We start from the raw sequence: 21,227 nt of genomic DNA, 5'->3' as shown, positions 1-21,227 counted from the left end.
GGGTCGGTTCCGAGTAGAAATTGCAATTGGATAGTCGGGTACCCACCAGTTCTGATTCTAGTCAAAAAATCTGTACACCCATAGTCTATGGGCCATAGAAGGTAGGGAGTTATGAGGTTTTAACAATACTTTAGACATTTCTGGTACATAAGATAAATCATGAGGGGTATATCATAATTATCCATTTTATATACAATATTATAGAGAAACCATACATAGGATGGAACTAAAGTCCCAAAAAGAATATTTAAAGTGATATATAAGTGTTAAATATTGCATTTTATTTTGCCGCTACAAATTAAAGAGGTGTGAATTAGAATAGTAGGTCTGAAAATTAAATTCTGAGATTAGTTAAGTAGTTTAAACAAATCTTAAATTGATTCCTGATAATAAAAAACTCACTCAATAACATAAATAATCAAATATTATATAAAAGTATAGATTCTCATCACATCAAGAACATACCACCTCTAATCAAATCATGTAATGATTTGTGTCATTAGATCTCAAAAAAGCTTAATTAGGTTTAGCTTTTCTCAAAAAAAAAAAAAAAAAAAAAAAATTTCTTTAATCTATGTAGATTATGATGCTTTTAGGCACTTAAATCAATTGACAAACTAAAGTTATATTTGTTCAATGGATATGTAAACAATCCAATTATAGAAATGAAACACAACCAGCATACNATAGAAGGTAGGGAGTTATGAGGTTTTAACAATACTTTAGACATTTTTGGTACATAAGATAAATCATGAGGGGTATGTTGTAATTATCCATTTTATATACAATATTGTAGAGAAACCAAACATAGGATGGAACTAAAGTCCCAAAAAGAATATTTAAAGTGATATATAAGTGTTAAATATTGCATTTTATTTTGCCGCTACTAATTAAAGAGGTGCGAATTAGAATAGTAGGTCTGAAAATTAAATTCTGAGATTAGTTAAGTAGTTTAAACAAATCTTAAAATTGATTCCTGATAATAAAAAACTCACTCAATAACATAAATAATTAAATATTATATAAAAGTATAGATTCTCATCACATCAAGAACATACCACCTCTAATCAAATCATGTAATGATTTGTGTCATTAGATCTCAAAAAAGCTTAATTAGGTTTAGCTTTTCTCAAAAAAAAAAAAAAAAAAAAAAAATTTCTTTAATCTATGTAGATTATGATGCTTTTAGGCACTTAAATCAATTGACAAACTAAAGTTATATTTGTTCAATGGATATGTAAACAATCCAATTATAGAAATGAAACACAACCAGCATACAACTGATAAACTTGAAGAGATTAATTTTACGGTCAAAGAGGTTTGCTTCTTTTCTTGAGTTCTTAGGTTCAAACATTGGATCCATCTATTACAATAACATTGTGATTTATCTGATTCTTTGGACTTATAAAGTATTCATTAAACTCCAGAGTTTAATTGAAGTATACGCAAGATGACCTAAACACACTAGTTATTAAAAAAAAAAAAAGTATACAACCGATTAATTCAATCCAATCTCTTCAAATTCCATAGAGAAACTTATATATTTTATTATAAAATTCCAAGGTGTTATGTTTTTGATGAAGTCTAAAAAGAATATACGAACTTTATATTCCAAAAGTATAGCCAATTGTAAATCAACAGGTGTGCGATGTGCCTTTTCAGTAGATTCCTACCAACCTTCTCCAAATAGTTTTAATTCGTTAGATTCTGCTGCACCACTAAAATTATAAAGAGACAAAATGCTTGAAAAGCCGTGGAGTATAATTCAACTTCCTTTCCTTTGAAGGGTAAACGACCTTTTTACCACGTCAGGTTTGCCTTAGTGACATTTATAACCCAAAAAATTTCAAAATATGACTTTTTCACTCAAAATTTATATTTCATTAATACTTAAAATACAATTAACTTTCTCAGCCAATATTCGGTGAGTTATTAGAAAGAGGGTTTTTGTAAAGTAGAGGCTAGTGGCAGGGGTAGATCCAACCTAGTTTTAACCCACCCTCATTTTTTTTTTTAAATACTAATATGTATAATTTCTAGATTTTGACATACCCTAACAAAAATATTAATGTATAACTAGTTTTTATTTTGGTCTATCCTAACAGAAATTTTTGGATCTGCTACTGGCTGGTGGATCTAATAGTGGTTACCGATTGAATATTCGTTGTCAGAATCAGTTAAAAATTAGCTAAGGATGGGAAACCTTAACTTTGCAGTGATTGACAATCAACAAAAAATCAAATATCGAAGTGAGAGGGATTTTGTAGAGATGTGATCAGAGGTTCAAACGGTGATAACAGAGATAATTTTTACCATAAAAATTGGTTTTAGATAATAACAAAATATTAATTTTGAATAAAAAATTGATATTTTAAAAGGTGGGAAAGCATGGTTAAGGCGTTTAGGGTTTCTTGGAAATTGGAATTGTAAGAGATTATGAAAGGGATATTTAATTATCAAATGGGTAATTATATTAAATAAAATAAGGAAAGGAAATCCCGAGGGAAAAATAAAAACACCTTCCTTCCAAACACAAATTAACACACATGTTGAGGATTCATACTCTTGAAAACACAGCTCAGACCCATTCTATTCGGTGCATCCAAAGAGAGACTGAGAGAGACAAAAACAACATTAAAATATACATAAAGTAATGAGATTACTTGTAAAGCTAGAGTAAAAGTTGGTAATTTTATAAAGCATAAATAATACTTTTACTGTTAAGCCTTGAATTTCTGTGTGCCCAGCTGCGGTTAAAATTTTTCTCATCGTCAACTTTCAACGATCATTTTCAAGATTGTAATGCTTTGAATTGAACCACCTCTTCCTTCTCTTCTTTTCTTCTATAAGTTTCTCGTTATAACACCCACATCAACCTTCTCTCTTTCTTTCTGCAAATCTTGTTGCTCTGCTTTTTACTTAACTGTTTCGTTTTCTTCGTATAAACTTTTTCTCTCTAATTCAATCTCTCAGTTTCAGACCTCAAATGGCTGAGAATCCCACTTCAGGTGAGTCTTTCTTTTTCTATCTATACGTGTAAACTTGTGTGTTTTTCGTTCTTTGTCATTTTTCTTGTTCTGTTTCTTTCTTAAGCAAAAATGATTGACTTTCATATCTGGGTTCATTTGAGCTGGTTTTATGATTGCAAGATTGTTTCTTTATAATGATTTAATTATTTTTATCTTCTGTTTGAGATTCTTCCTGTGGTTTTATGTGTTGAATTTACTTTACCTTATAGATCTCTAGTAGCATGTTCTCGGCGTTGCTCTTTGTTATGTGAATCACATGATGCTATATTGTTGCCCATTGACTATCGTTCTCTTTCTTTAGTATCTTTATGTCAGTTTCTGCTCACAAATTACTTGGGGAATCATTGAAGATAGACTTGTTTTAGCTAGTGGGGTTATCGTAGATTTATTGTGATGTGACTCTTTTTGTATTGGTGTTTCTTAATTTTTTTGAGTAGAATCATGTTGAAAAATATATCGTTTTTGACATGTGTGATTTCGCTGAATCTTGAGCTATGAAAAAGCAGATGATTTTCACAATTGATCTAGGAATGGTGTCTGATTCAAAACATATGTTTAATTTGTTTTCCCTGAAAATTTCTTCTTTAGTATTAAGGTTTCGGAGATTTCTATGGCTTGACTGAAAACACCTTAGATCTTAATTGCAGCTATAACCCTTTCAGTTGTGATGTTACAGAGAATAGAAGGCACTGTTTAAACAATGTTACTGAAATCATTTGATTGCTACTCGAATTGATAATCAACGATTATATAATTGTTGGAGGTTCTTATATCTTCTCATGGATATGATAGCAGGGTCCGGGAACGGAAATCCGCTTGTTGTTTGCTTTGGAGAGATGTTAATTGACTTTGTCCCGACAGTTGGAGGGGTTTCACTTGCTGAAGCACCAGCTTTCAAGAAGGCTCCTGGTGGTGCTCCTGCTAATGTGGCTGTTGGGATATCAAGGCTAGGAGGTTCATCAGCCTTTGTTGGCAAGGTGTGTTAACTTCATTGTCTTGTTCCATCTTGTCACTTGGACAATTGTATGACACAACTTGGTTCTTTCTACTTGGATCGTGAACAGAGAAAATTACTTAATTGCCATTTACATGACTCTCATGTTAGAAGTCTGAGTATAACTTGTATAAACCTACTTTTTACTGGTTGGTTGCACGCCCACTTTCTCCCTTAACCCAGATTGGACCAACAAATACAGATTGTTTCTGAAGTAGGAAAATAAAATTTGAGAGTTTTGATGTTTGATATGAACCTTTTGATAACTTGTTATGAAATTTCTATTTAGAATTGTGTATCTAAAACTCATTTTTGGTTAGCGGCAAGCTTTTTGACTTGTCTATCCATTACTGATTTAGTGTTTTCATGTATCACTATGTGCAAAAATGAGATTCCAACAATGTTTTATCTATAACTTTTATGTACCTACTTTGAACCTGCTTGCATTAAGTATTACTTCTGTTACTCTTACATCTAACCAAACAGAACATGGAGATTGTGTGGAAAATGCACTTTCTGAGGTCCCTTACCCCTGTTTTCCATTGCATAAATTCAATCCTTTTTTTTCTTCTTCTTTTTTTTATTTTTTATTTTTTATTTTTATTTATTCTTTGGGTGGGGTGGGTTAATGTTGTGTACAATTTTTGGGGCAATCTCACTTAATTATAGTTTGCCATCTGTATCACAGGTAGGTGATGATGAATTTGGTTACATGTTGGCTGACATTTTGAAACAAAATAATGTTGATACCTCCGGCGTGCGATATGATTCCTCTGCAAGGACTGCACTGGCATTTATTACGCTCAGAGCTGATGGTGAGCGTGAATTTCTGTTTTTTCGTCATCCAAGTGCTGATATGCTTCTTCGTGAACCAGAACTTGATAAAAACCTGATTAAGAAGGTATTTTATCTCATTCTTTCTTTACTAAGAAATATAGCACAATTCTTATGGATTCTAGTGGGGTTTTTATGTGTTAGAGAATAATTCATTCCCAAAGTATACTTGATTGCAGGCCAGCATCTTCCACTATGGTTCTATTAGTTTGATTTCAGAACCTTGCAAATCAACTCATCTTGCTGCCATGAAAATCGCCAAAGAGTCTGGTAGCATCCTTTCTTATGATCCAAATTTGAGATTGCCACTATGGCCATCAGAAGATGCTGCTCGGGAGGGCATAATGAGTATATGGGATCAAGCAGATATTATTAAGGTATGATTTGAAATATGAGATTCAAGGCGTAAAAATGTTTTTCTGCTGCATTTGTGCAAATACAATAATAGCTCTTTCTTTTTTTGCATAAACCTTGATAAAAGAATTCACTCATATATGATCCAATTCTTTTGTGGTCATCTTATGAATTGGCAGATAAGTGAAGATGAAATCACATTCTTAACTGGAGGTGACGATCATAATGACGATAATGTAGTGTTAGAGAAGCTGTTTCATCCTAATCTCAAGCTTTTGGTTGTAACTGAAGGATCAAAAGGTTGTAGATATTATACCAAGGTAAGAAGGCACTGTCTTTTTTGTTTAATATTAGGATTTATATGTTCCATCTGAAACCTATTCTGTAACTCCTTATTCTCTTATCATGTCTAGACTGTTTTTCACCAGCATTGGGTATTGACTGTAGATTTGCATTTAGTCTGGTCAGAACTAAATATAGTACCCTATAAATTCAAAGATGTGTTAGAGGTGCATGCTTTTCGATAACCCTGTGGGATCAGGATGCATAAAGTTGTACCATTTTATTTATATGATTTTTAATTAATTTATCTATATTTGACAAATTGCTGTAAACCAAAATTTTTGCAGGAATTTAGAGGTTGTGTTCCTGGTGTTAAAGCTAAATCTGTGGACACAACTGGTGCAGGTGATGCATTTGTCAGTGGGATACTTAACTGCCTGGCTTCTGATCTAAGCCTATTCAAGGTACTTATAATTTGTTTCTTGAATTAAGAGAAATCAATAAGTATTTAATATTTTTTGCTATTGCTCAAACAAAGTATTGCCTATAATATATCAGTTTGATTTCCACTAGAGCTGTATAGACATAATATCATTTTTATGTTTCATTATTCACTGTGAGTGCCATGCTCAGATGTGTATCTAGTTCATTCAACAAACTATTTCATTGATGTAGCCAATTACCTAAGCTTGAAAAAAAGATCATACTGTTTTTCTGTTGCCTTTGGAAGATGTAGAAAACTATTACAAAATATTGCCTTAAATTTTTTCAACATTTGCATCTGTTCCTACTTGTAATTGCAGTTGCTTTTTATTCCCAAAATTCACTCTATACATTACCATTGCACAGAAAACAAATAGGAAAATAGAAAATCAATCAATAATTAGCTTCAATGTCACCAAAAAGAAGATTGCAGTTTCCTTCAATAATTTTATTATTATAACAGGATGAGAAGCGGCTTAGTGAAGCTCTACTTTTTGCAAATGCCTGTGGCGCTCTCACGGTAACAGAGAGAGGCGCAATTCCTGCGCTGCCTACAAAAGAAGCTGTCCTGAAACTCTTAGAATCAGTTGCAGCATCATAAAGAAGTTGTTTGTACTTCGTTAATTTGTTGTAATTTGAGTTCCATTTGTTGAAGTAACAAAGAGCTCTTTGCTCTTTCTTTCTTTTCCCTTCCCATAAGAAAGTTACATATATGCACTAAAGTGCTGTAGATGCAAGAGTTATTATCAATAAAGGTAGTGATACAATTGTATTTGCAAAATTAGCTGAAATATTGTTTTATTGAAGAACATGGTTGTTAGCATATTCTTGACTTCAAATGGGTTTTCAGATTTCAGCAACCTTGGCATTTTAGAAGATGACTGAAGAGTATTGTAGTTTGTTTACATCATAAAGAATAATTGAAGGAAGAGGATATCATATTTTGTTGAATTTAAGAGTATTTTTCTGTTAGCTAAAAGAAATATTCAGAATATTAGAAAATACTTCTTAATGTAAATCCAGGATTTTGAGAAAAACCGTTTTTAACGAGATGGTGATTACCGGTATAGAATCAGAATACTGTAGATGCAAAAAATCTACTGTTATGAAAATAGGGTCTGATCCTGTGAGGTTGAGGCTACTGACAATCTGTTAGACTTGCACACATGAAAGGACAAGCGTGAAGTTTCCGGAAAACACAGGGGTGGTGTTTGCCGTAGGCACTACGACGCTCAAGTCAGCGAAGCTAAAAGAGATTATTTGATAAGAATTAAAAAGATGAAGAATTACCAGGAGTCTTGTCGGAGGCTAGGACTACGGCGGAGGCGTCGGGTTCTTGGGAGCAAGAACTTAGAAGCAAATAGATGGTTTTGAGTTGAGTAGATTGACTATCGGAGATTATATGCCTAATGAGAGGGCAAGCCTCTGTTTTTATAGTGAATCCAAGGGATTGGAATCCTAGTAGGACACTGAGTCATCTTTTGGGAGATAATCCCTATCATGAAAGAGATATGATTCCTTGACTTTATCAGATTAAATATGATAGTTTGAGTAAGATTTGGAATCTTAATAGGACACTAAGTCCTATTTTGGGAGATAATTCCTATCATAAAAGAGATATGATTTCTTGACTTTATCAGATTAAGTTTGATAATTAGAGTAAGATTTGGAATCTTAGTAGGATGTTAAGTCCTATTTTGGGAGATAATCCATATCATGAAAGAGATATGATTTCTTGACTTTATCAAATTAAGTTTAATAGTTTGAGTAAGATTTGAAATCATAGTAGAAGAGGAAATAGAATGAGATTCTGATTTCCTATTTATAGATTGTTACAGGCTAATGGGCTGAAACCCAGTTTAGCTTAACTTATAGGATAGCCCAACTCATACACAAGATGATTTTAAGAGTAGGCCCAATCAGGATTGGGTTGAGACCTTGGGCCGTGACATGTTTATTTCGTTATTGGGTCTCGTCAAGCCCAAGACGATTTTTGGCCATAACAATTAGCCCTCCCACTCTTTAAGTTAAAGAGTATTTAACTTAGAGAGTAGATTTAATCGTATGAGTGCAGATTAAGCGAATTAGTGATAGCAACTCGTTAGGTCGGATGGACCGTTGTGTGAATTGGGTCGATGACTTGTCGATTTGAGGTACAAGTCTTTCACTCGATCTAGGTCGATCGAAGGAGTAAACTCATGGATCAGTCTGGGCCGATCGAAGGCGTAAACTCATGGATCGGTCTGGGCCAATCGAAGGCGTAAACTCATGAATCAGTTTGGGCCGATCGAAGCCGTAAACTCGTGGATCGGTTTGGACCGATCGAAGGTGTAAACTCATGAAGGCGTAAAATCATGAAGGCATAAACTTGTGGATCGGTCTAGGCCGATCAAAGGCATAAAATCATGAAGGCATAAACTCGTGGATTGGTCTGGGCTGATCGAAGGCGTAAACTCATGAAGGGGTGAACTCGTAGATCGGTCTGGGCCGATCGAAGGCGTAAACTCGTGGATCGGTATGGGCCAATCGAAGGCGTAAACTTATGAATCAGTCTGGGCTGATTGAAGGTGATTACAGTAGACGATTTAAAACAACTTCATATGGTATCCCGCATGGTATACAGCTAAGCCAAACAAACTCATGGTTGAATGGAGAAGTGATTCATGGTGTGCGTATATATAAACCAAATAAATAATAAATCAAATAGAGAAAGAAATACTGTGCCTGGGATGCATGTGTTGAACAATAAGCCGAATGGAAAAACAAAGAGCCGAATGAAGAGTGAGCTTTCCCTTTCAAGTGTTGTCACCCACACTTATTGAATTGAGTGAAGTATTTGTTTTTTGACTTGAGAGTTCTCATGTTGCTAACGTTGATCCAACCATTTGACTGAATATGTAAAGCTGGTACCCGTTTTGTTGCCCAGATCATCCGGGGGCAATGCTATTCCTGAATTTAGCATTAGTCGCTGAAATATTCTCAGCCATGAACAACTGGAAAAGAGTTGGAAGAGCAAAGTGGAGAGATAGACTAACAAAAAATCCTCTTGATGATTGAGGAACACATGGTGAGCAAAATTTGAATAAGCTAAAAGGAGTAGTAGTATGCATGGCATGCATGTTTAATAGACCAAATGAAAGAAAAGAACAAGCTAAATGGAGCAGTGATATGCATGGGGTGCATGTACTAAGTAGTGAACCGAATGGTGAAACATAGGGCCGAATGTGGTCCATAACTTCAATGGATGAGTTAATGGAGGCTTTTGATCTGAATGAAGTATTTGGTGACTTGTTCTGCTACGGTTGTTGCTTGTGTTTGGTTGGCTGGTTGGTTGTATGAAGCTTTTGATCTTCTAGAGTCGATTGACTTTGGGTAGTTTGACCATAAGAGTTTGAAGTATTTCTTCATATAGAAAGAGTTGAATATGAGATAAAGGATAGCCCCTGGTCGTGATAATAAAAAGGTGCATTTTTATTGTCACAATCGGAGGCTATCCTCTATCCATTGTTTTAAAACCCAAACCGGAGGGCAACCAGTTTTGCTGTCCGGGTCATGGGTCAACCGGTCCAACCGGTTGGACCGGCTGGTTAGACCGATGATGTCAGCGATAATTTTATTTTTAAAAAATTACATATTAATCCCTCAAATTTTAATATATTATAAAAATTCCCCTAAAAAAGTTCAAATTAATCCCTAAATTTTTTATTTATTTCAAAAATGCCCCAAAAAATTATCAAGTAATCCCTGAAATTTGGACATATCTCTAAAACACCCCTATAAAATTACAAATTAACCCTTATAATTTTGAAACATTACAAAAACCCCATAAGACCTGAACCGGACCAGAGAAGCTGTCGGGTCCTGGTTGGACCGGTCTGGTCTGATTTTTAAAACAGAGCCTCTATCTCGCTACCTTTGGGCTCAAGGGTTTTTCCCGTGTGTAGGACACGTCTAAGGTATTGTTCGATATGGGTCATTCTGGCTACGCCTCCTTCTTACCCTTGCAGCTTTGCTTCGCTTCGTGGTCTTTTTTCTACCTTTCAAACACCTTTCTCATTACTTAACCTTGGACTTATACTTTATCCAAGTAACATGAGCACTATTGACCCATATTACTCGATAATTAAAAAATAGATCAATATTTTTAGGGCAATTAATTACGCCGTTGTCTACCTTCCACGTGCTCTCCATGTGCCTCGACTCAGTCGTCAAGACTCAAGACTCAAGATCCAAAGGACTAGTTAGGCACTATCAAAAAATAAAAAAACCGAAACCGCTCTTCGAACCCTTAGATCTTAATTCAGCTATAACCTTTCAGTTGTGATGTTACAGAGAATAGAAGGCACTGTTAAACAGTGTTACTGAATCATTTGATTGCTACTCGAATTGATAATCAACGATTATATAATTGTTGGTTCTTATATCTTCTTATGGATATGATAGCAGGGTCCGGGAACGGAAATCCGCTTGTTGTTTGCTTTGGAGAGATGTTAATTGCATTTGTCCCGCAGTTGAGGGTTCACTTGCTGAAGCACCAGCTTTCAAGAGGCTCCTGGTGGTGCTCCTGCTAATGTGGCTGTTGGATATCAAGGCTAGGAGGTTCATCAGCCTTCGTTGGCAAGGTGTGTTAACTTCATTGTCTTGTTCCTCTTTGTCACTTGGACAATTGTATGACACAACTTGGTTCTTTCTACTTGGATCGTAACAGAGAAAATACTTAATTGCCGTTTACATGACTCTCATGTTAGAAGTCTGAGTATAACTTGTATAACCTACTTTTTACTGGTTGGTTCCACGCCCACTTCTCCCTTAACCCAGATTGGACCAACAAATACAGATTGTTTCTGAAGTAGGAAAATAAAATTTGAGAGTTTTGATGTTTGATATGAACCTTTTGATAACTGTTATGAAATTTCTATTTAGAATTGTGTATCTAAAACTCATTTTGGTTAGCGGCAAGCTTTTTGACTTGTCTATCCATTACTGATTTAGTGTTTTCATGTACACTATGGCAAAAATGAGATTCCAACAATGTTTTATGTATAACTTTTATGTACCTACTTTGAACCTGCTTGCATTAAGTATTACTTCTGTTACTCTTCCATCTAACCAAATAGAACATGGAGATTGTGTGAAAATGCCCTTTCTGAGGTCCCTTACCCCTGTTTTCCATTGCATAAATTCAATCCTTTTTTTTCTCTCTTCTTCTTTTTTTTTATTTTTATTTTTTATTTATTCTTTGGGTGGGGTGGTTAATGTTGTGTACAATTTTTGGGGCAATCTCACTTAATTATATTTTGCCATCTGTATCACAGGTAGGTGATGATGAATTGGGTTACATGTTGGCTGACATTTTGAAACAAAATAATGTGATACCTCCGGCTTGCGATATGATTCCTCTCAAGGACTGCACTGGCATTTATCGCTCAAGCTGATGGTGGCGTGAATTTCTGTTTTTTCGTCATCCAAGTGCTGATATGCTTCTTCGTGAACCAGAACTTGATAAAAACCTGATTAAGAAGGTATTTTATCTCATTCTTTCTTTATTAAGAAATATAGCACAATTCTTACAGATTCTAGTGGGATTTTTATGTGTTAGAGAATAATCCATTCCCAAATTATACTTGATTGCAGGCCAGCATCTTCCACTATGGTCTATTAGTTTGATTTCAGAACCTTGCAAATCAACTCATCTTGCTGCCATGAAAATGGCCAAAGAGTCTGTAGCATCCTCTCTATGATCCAAATTTGAGATTGCCACTATGGCCTCAGAAGATGCGGCTCGGGAGGGCATAATGAGTATATGGGATCAAGCAGATATCATTAAGGTATGATTTGAAATGAGATTCAAGGCGTAAAAATGTTTTTCTGCTGCATTTGTGCAAATACAATAATAGCTCTTTCTTTTTTTGCATAAACCTGATAAGAATTCACTCATATATGATCCAATCTTTTTTGTGGTCACCTTATGAATTGGCAGATAATGAAGATGAAATCACATTCTTAACTGGAGGTGACGATCATAATGACATAATGTAGTGTTAGAGAAGCTGTTTCATCCTAATCTCAAGCTTTTGGTTGTAACTGAAGGATCAAAGGTTGTAGATATTATACCAAGGTAAGAGGCGCTGTCTTTTTTGTTTAATATTAGACTTATATGTTCCATCTGAAACCTATTCTGAAACTCCTATTCTCTTATCATATCTAGACTGTTTTTCACCAGCATTGGGTATTGACTGTAGATTTGCATTTAGTCTGGTCAGACTAAATATAGTACCCTATAAATTCAAAGATGTGTTAGAGGTGCATGCTTTTCGATAACCCGTGGATCAGGATCATAAGTTGTACCATTTTATTTATATGTTTTTCATTTATTTCTATATTTGACAAACGTGTAAACCAAAATTTTTTGCAGGAATTTAGAGGTTGTGTTCCTGGTGTTAAAGCTAAACTGTGGACACAACTGGTGCAGGTGATGCATTTGTCAGTGGGATACTTAACTGCCTGGCTTCTGATCTAAGCCTATTCAAGGTACTTATAATTTGTTTCTTGAATTAAGAGAAATCAATAGTATTTAATATTTTTTGCTATTGCTCAAACAAGTTGCCTATAATATATCAGTTTGATTTCCACTAGAGCTGTATAGACATATATCATTTTATGTTTCATTATTCACTGTGAGTGCCATGCTCAGATGTGATCTAGTTCATTCAACAAACTATCATTGATGTAGCCAATTACCTAAGCTTGAAAAAAGATCATACCGTTTTTCTGTTGCCTTTGGAAGATGTAGAAAACTATTACAAAATATTGCCTTAATTTTTCAACATTTGCATCTGTTCCTACTTGTATTGCAGTTGCTTTTTATTCCCAAATTCACTCTATACATTACCATTGACGGATACAAATAGGAAAATAGAAAATCAATCAAATTAGCTTCAATGTCACCAAAAGAAGATTGCGTTTCCTTCAATAATTTTTATTATTATAACAGATGAGAAGCGGCTTGTGAAGCTCTACTTTTTGCAAATGCCTGTGGCGCTCTCACGGTAACAGAGAGAGGCGCAATTCCTGCGCTGCCTACAAAAGAAGCTGTCCTGAAACTCTTAGAATCAGTGCAGCATCATAAGAGTTGTTTGTACTCGTTAATTTGTTGTAATTTGAGTTCCATTTGTGAAGTAACAAAGAGCTCTTTGCTCTTTCTTTCTTTTCCTTCCCTAAGAAAGTTACATATGCACTAAAGTGCTGTAGATGCAAGAGTTATTATCAATAAAGGTAGTGATACAATTGTATTTGCAAAATTAGCTGAAATTGTTTTATTGAAGAACATGGTTGTTAGCATATTCTTGACTTGGTTTTCAAATGTTCAGTTCACAACCTTGGCATTTTAGAAGATGACTGAGAGTATTATAGTTTGTTTACATCATAAAGAAAATTGAAGGAAGAGGATATCATATTTTGTTGAATTTAGGAGTATTTTCTGTGCTAAAAGATAATTCAGAATATTAGAAAATACTTCTTAATGTAAATCCAGGATTTTGAGAAAAACCGTTTTTAACGAGATGGTGATTACGGTATAGAATCAGAATACTGTAGATGCAAAAATCTACTGTTATGAAAATAGGTCTGATCCTGTGAGGTTGAGGCTACTGACAATCTGTTAACTTGCACACAGAAAGGACAACGTGAAGTTTCCGGAAAACACAGGGTGGTGTTTGCCGTAGGCACTACGACGCTCAAGTCAGCGAAGCTAAAAGAATTATTTGATAGAATTAAAAAGATGAAGAATTACCAGGATCTTGTCGGAGGCTAGGACTACGGCGGAGGCGTCGGGTTCTTGGACAAGAACTTAGAAGCAAATAGATGGTTTTGAGTTGAGTAGATTGACATCGGAGATTATATGCCTAATGAGAGGGCAAGCCTCGTTTTATAGTGAATCCAAGGGATTGGAATCCTAGTAGGACACTAGTCATCTTTGGGAGTATATCCTATCATGAAAGAATATGTTCCTTGACTTTATCAGATTAAATATGATATTTGAGTAAGTGGAATCTATAGGAACCTAAGTCCTTTTTGGGAGATATTTCCTATCATAAAAGAGAATGATTTCTTGACTTTATCAGATTAAGTTTGATAATTAGAGTAAGATTTGGAATCTTAGTAGGATGTTAAGTCCTATTTTGGGGATAATCCATATCATGAAAGAGATATATTTCTTGACTTTATCAAATTAAGTTTAATAGTTTGAGTAAGTTTTGAAATCATATAGCTAATCTATGTAGATTATGATGCTTTTAGGCACTTAAATCAATTGACAAACTAAAGTTATATTTGTTCAATGGATACTTAAACAATCCAGTTATAGAAATGAAACACAACAAGCATACAACCGATAAACTCGAAGGGATTGGTATTACGGTCAAAGATGTTTACTTCTTTTCTTGAGTTCCTAGGTTCAAACATTGAACCCATCTACTATAATATTATTGTGACTTAACTGATTCTTTAGACTTATAAAGTATTCATTAGGTTCCAGAATTTAATTGAAATATGCGCAAGATGACCTAATCACAGTGGTTATAAAAAAAAAAACAAAAAAAAGTATACAACCGATTAATTCAATCCAATCTCTTCAAATTCCATATAGAAACTTATATATTTTATTATAAAATTCCAAGGTGTTATGTTTTTGATGAAGTCTAAAAAGAATATACGAACTTTATATTCCAAAAGTATCGCCAATTGTATATCAACAGGTGTGCGATGTGCCTTTTCAGTAGATTCCTACCAACCTTCTCCAAATAGTTTTAATTCGTTAGATTCTGCCGCACCACTGAAATTATAAAGAAACAAAATGCTTGAAAAGCCGTAGAGTATAATTCAACTTCCTTTCCTTTGAAAAGTAAACGACATTGTACCACCTCAGGTTTGCCTTAATGACACTTTTCCACCCAAAAAGTTTTAAAATATTATTTTTTCACCCAAAATTTATATTTCGTTAATACTTAAAATACAATTCACTTTCTCAGCCAATGTTCGGTGAGTTACTAGAAGCCAGGGTAAAAAGGTTTTTATAAAGTAGAGACTGGTGGCAGGGGCAGATTTAGCCTAGGTTTTTTTTTTTAAATACTAATATGTACAAAAAATTAATGTATAATTAGTTTTTATTTTGGCCCACCCTAACAGAAATTTTTGGATCCGCTACTGGTTGGTGGATCTAATAGTGGTGATCGATTGAATATTCGTTGTCGAAATCAATTAAAAATTAGCTAAGAATAAGAAACCCTATCTTTGCGATGGTCAACAATCGACGAAAAATCAAATATCGAAGTGAGAGAGATTTTATAAAGAGGAGATCAGATGTTCAAACGGTAGTGATAGAGATAATTTTTACTGTAAAAATCGGTTTTAGATAATAATGAAATATTAACTTTGGATAAAAAAATAATATTTTAAAAGGTAGGAAAGCATCGTTAAGGCGTTTAGGGTTTCTTAGAATTGTAAGAGGTTATGGAAGGGATATTTAATTGTCAAATGGGTAATTATATTAAATAAAATAAGGAAAGGAAATCCCGAGGGAAAAATAAAAACACTTTCCTTCCAAACACAAATTAACACACATGCTGAGGATTCATACTCTTGAAAACACAGCTCAGACCCACTCTATTCGGTGCATCCAAAGAGAGACTGAGAGAGACAAAAACAACATTAAAGTATACATAAAGTAATGAGATTACTTGTAAAGCTAGAGTAAAAGTTGGTAATTTTATAAAGCATAAATAATACTTTTACTGTTAAGCCTTGAATTTCTGTGTGCCCAGCTGCGGTTAAAATTTTTCTCATCGTCAACTTTCAACGATCATTTTCAAGATTGTAATGCTTTGAATTGAACCACCTCTTCCTTCTCTTCTTTTCTTCTATAAGTTTCTCGTTATAACACCCACATCAACCTTCTCTCTTTCTTTCTGCAAATCTTGTTGCTCTGCTTTTTACTTAACTGTTTCGTTTTCTTCGTATAAACTTTTTCTCTCTAATTCAATCTCTCAGTTTCAGACCTCAAATGGCTGAGAATCCCACTTCAGGTGAGTCTTTCTTTTTCTATCTATACGTGTAAACTTGTGTGTTTTTCGTTCTTTGTCATTTTTCTTGTTCTGTTTCTTTCTTAAGCAAAAATGATTGACTTTCATATCTGGGTTCATTTGAGCTGGTTTTATGATTGCAAGATTGTTTCTTTATAATGATTTAATTATTTTTATCTTCTGTTTGAGATTCTTCCTGTGGTTTTATGTGTTGAATTTACTTTACCTTATAGATCTCTAGTAGCATGTTCTCGGCGTTGCTCTTTGTTATGTGAATCACATGATGCTATATTGTTGCCCATTGACTATCGTTCTCTTTCTTTAGTATCTTTATGTCAGTTTCTGCTCACAAATTACTTGGGGAATCATTGAAGATAGACTTGTTTTAGCTAGTGGGGTTATCGTAGATTTATTGTGATGTGACTCTTTTTGTATTGGTGTTTCTTAATTTTTTTGAGTAGAATCATGTTGAAAAATATATCGTTTTTGACATGTGTGATTTCGCTGAATCTTGAGCTATGAAAAAGCAGATGATTTTCACAATTGATCTAGGAATGGTGTCTGATTCAAAACATATGTTTAATTTGTTTTCCCTGAAAATTTCTTCTTTAGTATTAAGGTTTCGGAGATTTCTATGGCTTGACTGAAAACACCTTAGATCTTAATTGCAGCTATAACCCTTTCAGTTGTGATGTTACAGAGAATAGAAGGCACTGTTTAAACAATGTTACTGAAATCATTTGATTGCTACTCGAATTGATAATCAACGATTATATAATTGTTGGAGGTTCTTATATCTTCTCATGGATATGATAGCAGGGTCCGGGAACGGAAATCCGCTTGTTGTTTGCTTTGGAGAGATGTTAATTGACTTTGTCCCGACAGTTGGAGGGGTTTCACTTGCTGAAGCACCAGCTTTCAAGAAGGCTCCTGGTGGTGCTCCTGCTAATGTGGCTGTTGGGATATCAAGGCTAGGAGGTTCATCAGCCTTTGTTGGCAAGGTGTGTTAACTTCATTGTCTTGTTCCATCTTGTCACTTGGACAATTGTATGACACAACTTGGTTCTTTCTACTTGGATCGTGAACAGAGAAAATTACTTAATTGCCATTTACATGACTCTCATGTTAGAAGTCTGAGTATAACTTGTATAAACCTACTTTTTACTGGTTGGTTGCACGCCCACTTTCTCCCTTAACCCAGATTGGACCAACAAATACAGATTGTTTCTGAAGTAGGAAAATAAAATTTGAGAGTTTTGATGTTTGATATGAACCTTTTGATAACTTGTTATGAAATTTCTATTTAGAATTGTGTATCTAAAACTCATTTTTGGTTAGCGGCAAGCTTTTTGACTTGTCTATCCATTACTGATTTAGTGTTTTCATGTATCACTATGTGCAAAAATGAGATTCCAACAATGTTTTATCTATAACTTTTATGTACCTACTTTGAACCTGCTTGCATTAAGTATTACTTCTGTTACTCTTACATCTAACCAAACAGAACATGGAGATTGTGTGGAAAATGCACTTTCTGAGGTCCCTTACCCCTGTTTTCCATTGCATAAATTCAATCCTTTTTTTTCTTCTTCTTTTTTTTATTTTTTATTTTTTATTTTTATTTATTCTTTGGGTGGGGTGGGTTAATGTTGTGTACAATTTTTGGGGCAATCTCACTTAATTATAGTTTGCCATCTGTATCACAGGTAGGTGATGATGAATTTGGTTACATGTTGGCTGACATTTTGAAACAAAATAATGTTGATACCTCCGGCGTGCGATATGATTCCTCTGCAAGGACTGCACTGGCATTTATTACGCTCAGAGCTGATGGTGAGCGTGAATTTCTGTTTTTTCGTCATCCAAGTGCTGATATGCTTCTTCGTGAACCAGAACTTGATAAAAACCTGATTAAGAAGGTATTTTATCTCATTCTTTCTTTACTAAGAAATATAGCACAATTCTTATGGATTCTAGTGGGGTTTTTATGTGTTAGAGAATAATTCATTCCCAAAGTATACTTGATTGCAGGCCAGCATCTTCCACTATGGTTCTATTAGTTTGATTTCAGAACCTTGCAAATCAACTCATCTTGCTGCCATGAAAATGGCCAAAGAGTCTGGTAGCATCCTCTCTTATGATCCAAATTTGAGATTGCCACTATGGCCATCAGAAGATGCTGCTCGGGAGGGCATAATGAGTATATGGGATCAAGCAGATATCATTAAGGTATGATTTGAAATATGAGATTCAAGGCGTAAAAATGTTTTTCTGCTGCATTTGTGCAAATACAATAATAGCTCTTTCTTTTTTTGCATAAACCATGATAAAAGAATTCACTCATATATGATCCAATTCTTTTGTGGTCACCTTATGAATTGGCAGATAAGTGAAGATGAAATCACATTCTTAACTGGAGGTGACGATCATAATGACGATAATGTAGTGTTAGAGAAGCTGTTTCATCCTAATCTCAAGCTTTTGGTTGTAACTGAAGGATCAAAAGGTTGTAGATATTATACCAAGGTAAGAAGGCGCTGTCTTTTTTGTTTAATATTAGGACTTATATGTTCCATCTGAAACCTATTCTGTAACTCCTTATTCTCTTATCATATCTAGACTGTTTTTCACCAGCATTGGGTATTGACTGTAGATTTGCATTTAGTCTGGTCAGAACTAAATATAGTACCCTATAAATTCAAAGATGTGTTAGAGGTGCATGCTTTTCGATAACCCTGTGGGATCAGGATGCATAAAGTTGTACCATTTTATTTATATGATTTTTAATTAATTTATCTATATTTGACAAATTGCTGTAAACCAAAATTTTTGCAGGAATTTAGAGGTTGTGTTCCTGGTGTTAAAGCTAAATCTGTGGACACAACTGGTGCAGGTGATGCATTTGTCAGTGGGATACTTAACTGCCTGGCTTCTGATCTAAGCCTATTCAAGGTACTTATAATTTGTTTCTTGAATTAAGAGAAATCAATAAGTATTTAATATTTTTTGCTATTGCTCAAACAAAGTATTGCCTATAATATATCAGTTTGATTTCCACTAGAGCTGTATAGACATAATATCATTTTTATGTTTCATTATTCACTGTGAGTGCCATGCTCAGATGTGTATCTAGTTCATTCAACAAACTATTTCATTGATGTAGCCAATTACCTAAGCTTGAAAAAAAGATCATACTGTTTTTCTGTTGCCTTTGGAAGATGTAGAAAACTATTACAAAATATTGCCTTAAATTTTTTCAACATTTGCATCTTTTCCTACTTGTAATTGCAGTTGCTTTTTATTCCCAAAATTCACTCTATACATTACCATTGCACAGAAAACAAATAGGAAAATAGAAAATCAATCAATAATTAGCTTCAATGTCACCAAAAAGAAGATTGCAGTTTCCTTCAATAATTTTATTATTATAACAGGATGAGAAGCGGCTTAGTGAAGCTCTACTTTTTGCAAATGCCTGTGGCGCTCTCACGGTAACAGAGAGAGGCGCAATTCCTGCGCTGCCTACAAAAGAAGCTGTCCTGAAACTCTTAGAATCAGTTGCAGCATCATAAAGAAGTTGTTTGTACTTCGTTAATTTGTTGTAATTTGAGTTCCATTTGTTGAAGTAACAAAGAGCTCTTTGCTCTTTCTTTCTTTTCCCTTCCCATAAGAAAGTTACATATATGCACTAAAGTGCTGTAGATGCAAGAGTTATTATCAATAAAGGTAGTGATACAATTGTATTTGCAAAATTAGCTGAAATATTGTTTTATTGAAGAACATGGTTGTTAGCATATTCTTGACTTCAAATGGGTTTTCAAATTTCAGCAACCTTGGCATATTAGAAGATGACTGAAGAGTATTGTAGTTTGTTTACGTCATAAAGAATAATTGAAGGAAGAGGATATCATATTTTGTTGAATTTAAGAGTATTTTTCTGTTAGCTAAAAGATATATTCAGAATATTAAAAAATACTTCTTAATGAACCTTAATGTAAATCCATGATTTTGAGAAAACCCCTTTTAACGAGATGGTGATTACCGGTCTAGAATCAGAATACTAGGGCCGAACGTCCTCTAATCAAGCAATTTATCGTATAATATCCGTGCAAGTTTACAACTTCACCTCTTCTAGTTCAAGTTATTAGTAGTGGTCCATCACTCATTTTCAGCTTTATACTCTCTCTCAGGAGTTGTCAGTTAGTCTTCAACTCTGCCCATTTCAACAAACTCTCTCTATTTAACACTCACAAATAAGCAGAGTTCTAGCCTCTGTTTTTAGTCGCAATTTGATAATACAATAGACAGAAGCTCTGTGTAAGTTTCTTTCCTCTTCCTTTTTTATATTTTTAATATCAGTTTTGGATTGTTTTGTTGAAGCAGTCAAAATGTTTCGCCAGTGCATGTGATTATCAGATATTGCTTTAAGGTTTTTTTATAAGCAAAATGAGTGGTAAGATTGTGCAGCTCAAGACTTACTCAAATAGTTACTCCGCGCAAAATAAGAGCTTCGGCTTCGGTTCATTGTGGTAAGGATTGGAAAAAAAAAAAATCATTTGTAGATCACTCAAATAAATGCAGTAATTCAGATATTCTACTGTTATAGTCATATAGTAGATTAGTACACAGCCCTGCAGGTTTGGTTATAGAGAGGATACAGAGGTTAAAAAGCCTACCTTACGTGATGAACACTTTGCATTAGTGGCATATTTGACAAAACTGGTTGTTTAGTTCTTGCACAGTTTGCCATTATTGTTCAAAATCTGAATCTCTGTATCTAGGATCTTAAGATATAATGTGGACCTTTTCTTTGACAAACTATGAGTAAACGGCATATTCCCACCCAACATTTGACAAAATCTTAAATTGGTACCCTAGTTACATTTATTCCAGATCTCACCCCTAAAGTGACGAAAAAGTGTTTGATGTAACGGTAAATGGGTAAATTGGTCATTTTACATGGGCGGCACACGTTAGCAGATCACCGCCTCTAATAGTCCTCCGGCACACGCTGGCAAACGGCATCCTCGACATTTTTTGCCCTTTTTCCAGCGATTCTTCCACGCAAAATCACTCTTGTCACCACCATTTGAACCATCATCCTCCCCTCTACAAAACTTTATCCTTCACAACTCCTCATCACTTATAGATCACCAGACACGACAATCGTGA

At 34.4% G+C, this 21,227-nt stretch overlaps 2 protein-coding genes and 1 pseudogene across 3 annotated transcripts; all 3 read left to right on the top strand.

The window, feature by feature from the left end:
- Nucleotides 1–3,814: 3,814 nt before the first annotated feature.
- On the top strand, nucleotides 3,815–6,767 carry LOC116121900 (probable fructokinase-7). Its single transcript, XM_031407805.1, has 6 exons — nucleotides 3,815–4,006; nucleotides 4,712–4,924; nucleotides 5,037–5,234; nucleotides 5,391–5,531; nucleotides 5,841–5,957; nucleotides 6,440–6,767. The coding sequence occupies exons 1-6, from the start codon at nucleotides 3,815–3,817 to the stop codon at nucleotides 6,575–6,577; spliced, it is 999 nt and encodes a 332-aa protein (XP_031263665.1). The 3' UTR covers nucleotides 6,578–6,767.
- A 3,645-nt stretch (nucleotides 6,768–10,412) lies between these two features.
- On the top strand, nucleotides 10,413–13,378 carry LOC116121882 (annotated as a pseudogene).
- Nucleotides 13,379–15,858: 2,480 nt separating this feature from the next.
- Nucleotides 15,859–19,817, top strand: LOC116121898 (probable fructokinase-7). Of its 2 annotated transcripts, none has more exons than XM_031407802.1 (7): nucleotides 15,859–16,058; nucleotides 16,872–17,056; nucleotides 17,762–17,974; nucleotides 18,087–18,284; nucleotides 18,441–18,581; nucleotides 18,891–19,007; nucleotides 19,490–19,817. In XM_031407802.1, the coding sequence occupies exons 1-7, from the start codon at nucleotides 16,037–16,039 to the stop codon at nucleotides 19,625–19,627; spliced, it is 1,014 nt and encodes a 337-aa protein (XP_031263662.1). In that variant the 5' UTR covers nucleotides 15,859–16,036; the 3' UTR covers nucleotides 19,628–19,817. The 2 variants fall into 2 exon arrangements, with proteins under 2 accessions (XP_031263662.1, XP_031263663.1); XM_031407803.1 differs by having other exon boundaries at nucleotides 15,861–16,058; nucleotides 16,875–17,056; nucleotides 19,490–19,627.
- Nucleotides 19,818–21,227: the final 1,410 nt, after the last annotated feature.

The sequence above is a fragment of the Pistacia vera genome, unplaced genomic scaffold (assembly GCF_008641045.1).
Source record: "Pistacia vera cultivar Batoury unplaced genomic scaffold, PisVer_v2 Contig129, whole genome shotgun sequence".
NCBI classification, from domain to species: Eukaryota; Viridiplantae; Streptophyta; class Magnoliopsida; order Sapindales; family Anacardiaceae; genus Pistacia; species Pistacia vera.
Note: the sequence above shows the minus strand (reverse complement) of the source record. Positions and strands in the feature narration are given on the sequence as shown.